At 38.4% G+C, this 6119-nt stretch overlaps 1 protein-coding gene across 2 annotated transcripts; it reads right to left on the bottom strand.

Annotated features, from left to right (window-relative positions):
• Positions 1–283: 283 nt before the first annotated feature.
• On the bottom strand, positions 284–4351 carry LOC113335386 (probable protein phosphatase 2C 42). Of its 2 annotated transcripts, none has more exons than XM_026581445.1 (7): positions 3773–4351; positions 2656–3023; positions 2288–2524; positions 1963–2055; positions 1378–1674; positions 834–1275; positions 284–751 (listed from the first exon to the last, which is right to left on the bottom strand). In XM_026581445.1, exons 1-7 carry the CDS (start codon positions 4107–4109, stop codon positions 510–512), a joined length of 2016 nt encoding a protein of 671 aa, XP_026437230.1. In that variant the 5' UTR covers positions 4110–4351; the 3' UTR covers positions 284–509. The 2 variants fall into 2 exon arrangements, with proteins under 2 accessions (XP_026437230.1, XP_026437231.1); XM_026581446.1 differs by having other exon boundaries at positions 1378–1635; positions 3773–4350.
• Positions 4352–6119: the final 1768 nt, after the last annotated feature.

Here is a 6119-nt window from a genome sequence, read left to right as displayed (position 1 = left end):
CTTTTTTTGATCTCGCACTGCTAGATCATCATTGATCTAGCAGCTTTTGATACTGTTGGATCTTACAGATTAAACCTCAACAAACTCTAGGTTTAACCATAGTTATCTTACCAATATTTATTAAAATCACGAAGATTTGTCTATCAGGTTTTCACTGCCAAGCTGTTTTTAACTATCAATATTCAATACCATAAAAGTTACTCTCGATCTTCAAATGGGTATGTAAACCCTGTAGTTCTTTATGCAAGATGAACGCTTCAGTGCAGAAAAACAGTTTTGGCACTGTGCAGAAAAACCGTTTTGGCACTGTGCAGATTACTAGTAATCTTACGAACATATGAAATTTGTACATAATAATAGCTCCTAAAATAGAAGATTACTATTTCCTTGTTTGATCAAACCAGTTTTGGCACTGTGCAGAAAAACCGGCTAAACTCCGGTTTTCAGATTACATACTCTAGAATTAGAAGAAAAATGTACAGGAGAGATTTGGTGCAGAATGCCTGATTCTATACCTCGTCAAGGTTCAAATCCGGAATCGCAATGGTCGACCTCCAATATCTGCGGCAACTGTAGGTACAAAGGTACAGAATCAACAACGATCCAACTGCATAAGGCAGGATTTCCCCTAATATATCTTCTTTCGAATTTAGTGGTGGCGGCGGTGGGGGTGGTGGACCCTCGACAGAAAGTGGTGGTGGTGGGACCTTCACTTGAATGGTCGTTAAATTGCGCAGTCCTGGAGATAACCCTGAGGGAATAAACATTTATAAATAAGACCGACAGGTGAAAATGGAAAGCCAAAAAGTAAATTTATTTGAAGATTTACTCACTTCTGCATAAGGCCTGAAGTGAAGCTCCACTCACTGATTTCCTGAAGGTGCAACGTTTGTCGAAGGAAAACAAGCGTGTGAGGTTCACCTCAAGTCCACCCAGCAAAAATCTGTCTTGAACCAGATAACAGAGGCAAACGGTTGACCGTTTAATCTGCATAGCCCTAAGAATTTTGCAGCACCTAAGTGGAGGATGGCTCCAATAAATCTGCTGTCTGTTGGGTATTACCGAGATAAGAAAGGGCAAACATTGATTACCCGTGCTAGTCAAATAGCTTACGCAAGAATCTTGCACTGGTATCTTAGATCTCAACGAGACAGTCGTAGGTAGTAATAAGAGAAGTAGGAAAAGCACGACGACAGATTGTCTGAAATTTCTACGGATTTGCCGAGTGTGATACTTGGCATCCTTCACATATAAATCACCTATAAGTCTCAGGATCTGCAAGAAATCCGAGACAAAGCAACGGGATTACTAAAAATTCCTTAAAACAACCTTTAGGAAGCACATAATAGAAGTTTGGACCGATAAAACCGGGGTTACCTGAATAATGCTTTTTACTCGCCAAACTCTGTGTTTTTGACCAACTACTTGAGTGTTATCTGGCTGTAATTCTGTAAGTTCTCGTCTCAGTTCCTCCATGTTCGCATTTCGTTCACTTGACAATTGAATGGCAGCAACTCCTGTGGATATCTGCTTTGTCCTGCAGATATCATCATGGTACTCGCGCATATCCTTCTCGTCAATCCAGCAGATATCTTTTTTGTCCTGCACTCTGGCTTTCTGACTCCCTGACGAAACCTGTATACAGTTGCTGGCTCTGTGAATCCCTGTCCAAAACTGTGTATAATTGCTTCATGCATAAGCCAAACCATTCGAAGAAATAGAACAAGTTTCAAACTTGCGAAACTCCGGTACTCTCAGATTATGGTACTCAAGAAAAATTAGCAGATAAAATTGTACAGAAAATTTAAAAGAAGGGACCGAGTTTCATATATATCGTGGTTGTCAGTGCTCCAAAGCACTTCTAATTGATACTGAATTGCCCCGTTGTAAACTTCTCGTGATAAGGTCATGCTTTATAAAAAGAATGATGACGGTTATATCATCGTGGAAGTGGCGCCTAACCTTCTTGTCAATCCTGCGGAGATCTTCATAACGCATTTCTTTTTTTCTAGCCGCTTCCTGGAGCGCTGCTTTTAGAAGTATTCTAGCACTTCCCTGCACCAACAGAAACTTGTCAGTCCCTGAATTCTCTAACACTTGAAAAGTATCAGATTCAAATAAGATTACTTTTTTACGCAGATAAGAAACAAATTGTTCAATTATCACAGATGACTAGAAATTACTGATATGTTAGGCGAAGACATCATCCGAACTGCAAAATTGTTAAGCAAAGACTTGTACTAGAAAGCTGAATATAAGTAGAAAAAGGTTACAGGGGAAAACTTACTGCTCGTGGGTTCCTGTGAACGATTTCCACAGCTTGCTCGTTGCTCAAGTGTTCCCAAAGGCCATCAGAAGCAAATATAAGGAACAAATTGTTCGGTTGAAGAGGAAGAGACATAACAGCTGGGTCCGCACTCAAGACAGGTTTCTGCATATGTTTAGGCAGTCTGAACTTTCCAAGGAATTGCTCAGTGTTATACTTGTTATCCTTCAAATATAAATCACCAATAGATCTCGAGACCTGCATCAAATCCGAGACGAAACAATTCGGTTACTAAAAATTCCCTAAAATAACCTTTAGGAAGCACATAACAGAATCTTGGACCTATAAAAGCGAGAAAAAATGTACAAAAGGTAATTGTGAAGTGTGACCTGAATAATGCCTTTTACTCGCCAAACTCCATGTTTTTCAACAACTAGTTGAGGGTCATCTGGGTGTAATTCTCTAAGTTCTTGTCTCACTTCCTCCATGTTAGCATTGTGTTCGCTTGATAATTGAATGGCAGCAACTCCTGCAGTATTACCAACCTTTCTACCTAATACAACTCGAGAATCACCGAGATTTGCCACATAAAGGGTCTGTTGAATTACAACTCCAAGCAGACAGCATGATCCAACTGTTGCTAAATTCGGCCGAGTATCCCATAGCTGGTCAACAATAGCAGTATACCCTTGTTCCGTTTCAAGAAAAGCTCTCCGAATAGTCTCAGATGTCACACCACGAGCTTCCTCTGAAATCTCTGTGAATATATCACAATGCCTAAATGATAAGTTCCTCTTATGATACAAACCCACACTCTCCAACTTAAGCTACTACCACGACGATTCAGACAACACAATATGCTCTACCCAAAACCACGTTACCCGGGAATTTATCACCAAAAGAACTTAGCAGGCTAAAACATGATACCCGGGAATTTATCAAAAGCATGAATAATCACACCAAAATGATTTCACAATATCCACGGGGCATTTATCGATTATTGCTCTACCAAACCACGTTACCGTACTGAGTTACAATCCATAATCTCAATGAAGCAAGATAAACAATTGCATTGAAGGAATTCAAGAACTTAACAAGCTAGAACATGATACCCGGGAATTTATCAGTCAATTGCACCAATAGCAAGCAAAAATTTCGCAAAACCCGGGCGCAGCATGACAAAGTTTACACACCCAAACTAACATTGACAATAACAATAACCAAATTTCTGAATTCCTCTGTACAAATTTAAACCTAATTTCTACTCACAAGAAAAGGGTTGTTCATATTCTATATGTTTCACAAATCCACATTACCTAATTCTCTAATTCTATCAAATTAGGAAAGAAAAACACCCAAAATTTCTTCAATTTACCAAAAACTTAGGTTTTCTTTCAATCAATTAGAAACCCAAGAACTCAAATTGCAACAAAAATGAAAGAACACCCCAAGAACCCAAATTAAACAATCGAATCGAAATCAAGAAGAGATTTCAGAAAAACTCACCGCGGAAATGTCGATATAGATTATCACCAACAACAAAAGTAGTATCAGGACCGCCATGGCCATCATAAACACCAACAAAAGTAGTATCCCCACCAAAAGATTCAATCTGAGATTGATCTTCAAGAACTTGATTAGCTTGAACAACAGCCATTGATAAGTCACCAGATGAGCATTTACCTAAATCTTTATACCACAAAGACTTATCATCCCGATCTCTCTTACCACCATCACCACCGCTGTTACTGAACCCATCATCAGATGATGATGAAGATGAGTGGGGATTAACAGATAACGGCTTCCAGTAAAGGGAATACAGTTTCTTTATTGATTTCAACATCCCCCCACATTCTCTTTCTCTACCCAACCTTCTAAGATTGTAGTTTGAACAAGTATCGTGATGATGCCCCAAATTCTTCTTCTTGTTGTTCTTGTTCTGCTGCTGCTGCTCTAGGTCTAGAGAGAGAGAGAGACTTGGGTTTCAATCAAGTGTTTATGATGATGATGTGTAGGTGACGGAGTCACTGACTGTATAATCGAATGGAATGGAACCGGAAGAATTCTATTTAGCCAACACTCTAAACACAATTCTTAGCAATAAAGTAATGGTGGTGGTGGCCTTTTCCAGTGGGCTCCTCTATGGCATTTTATGGGGATAATTTTTTGTGGAGACTATTCTTTTTTTGTCGGCAAATATATCGGCGATATTTCGGATATCGGTCTAGCACGATACGATATGAAGGATACCGGGATACGATATTTATCCGATAAAATCGACCGATACGGACGAAACGAGATTTTCCGAAATTAACCGGTACCGGTCATTTTGTGTAAAGTGTAAGGGTAATCTTGGTTTTTCAGTTCCGGTATAGGTTAAATCCCTAAAATTTCATTCGATTGTTTTCAGTCGAACTGTGGAAGAGAAAAGAAGAGGAGATGAAGTGAAAAACAGATCGTGTTCTTCAAATACCTGATTCAGCAAGTCGTGTTCTTCAAATATCATCATTGAGAATCCAATCTCAGGAAGGAACTTTTGATTAGCTGATGTTCTTCATCTAAAAATCTCAGAGACTATTGATTAATTGAAGGTTAGGGTTTTGAACCTTTTGATAATTAGTCTTTTTTTTTTTGCTTTGATTAATTAAATTCGTCAACATCTTCAAAACCCACTTATTTTTGAGGGTTCATTCTTATTAATAACTTGTACCCACAAATTTCATCTTCAAAACCTATATCAGAAAGAAAAAAACCCAGTTTTTTCTTCATCAATTAAAGAATTTGAGGTAATAGACCTTCCTAATAGACAATGAAAATTGACAGTTAATGGTCAAATATGGTAATAGACCTTCTTTATTATTGTTTTTTTTTTTATTTTGGTTGATTTATTAACTATTTATGTTTTAGGTTATGGCTATGAATTCTTCTAGTGCATCCAATGCAAACACCACAAACAATATATGTGGTTCATTGCCTTCTTCTACGCAAGCTAGGGATCCGGCATGGGAATGGGGTGAACTCAAAGACCCAGAAAATCCAAATATTATTACCTGTTTGTTATGTAACAAATTAATCCGTGGTGGTGGAATCACAAGGCTTAAGGAGCATCTCGTAGGAAAGTCAGGGAATACTTCACCATGTCCGAATGCAACCACTTCTGTTACAACAAAGTAAATCAGTTGTTCGCTGTAAAGAAGACCAAAAATGCTCATAGGGGTAACATTGATTTAGCGTACCAGCGTACATTCAACTCTGATGAAGGCTCTGATGTTGACACAGATGTTGGGGAACAAGAAGTTTAAATTGATGGCAATGTTGGCAGTGGTAGTGGTGTTGATTTACATGTTCAAAATCAGACGAAGAGAAAGCGAATAACCCAAAGTAATACAAGAGGTCCTATTGATTTATATATGAGGACAGATCACAAGAAAACTCAAAAGGTCACCGCTGAAAGGAACTGTGCAATGAAAGAGAAGTTATTAAAGACTGCATGGGAATGCATATCATCTTGGATGACTGAGAATTCAGTGGCATTTAATACCGTTCGTTGCCCAAGTTTCAAAGAAATGATCTTTGCAATGGTGATTACGGGAAAGGTATTTTTTTCAAACCTTGTTTTCCTTGACGAACTAGTTCCTTGCTTGTTCCTTGATTGATGCTTGCCTATTCAGAACTAGTTGCTTGTTAAATGTGTGAATGATATAATATGCTTCTTAGAAATCTCATAACATCTGTGTTGTCTGGAATTGCATAATGTGTTGATTATTGCATAATATGCCGACTATTGCAGACTATTGCATAATGTGCTGACTTTTATGTTTTTTTGTTGTTGATGTTAGCTATGCCCCCCCCC

This window comes from Papaver somniferum, unplaced genomic scaffold (assembly GCF_003573695.1).
Source record: "Papaver somniferum cultivar HN1 unplaced genomic scaffold, ASM357369v1 unplaced-scaffold_142, whole genome shotgun sequence".
In the NCBI taxonomy this organism is placed as follows: Eukaryota; Viridiplantae; Streptophyta; class Magnoliopsida; order Ranunculales; family Papaveraceae; genus Papaver; species Papaver somniferum.
This window is presented reverse-complemented; position numbering and strand designations above follow the sequence as displayed.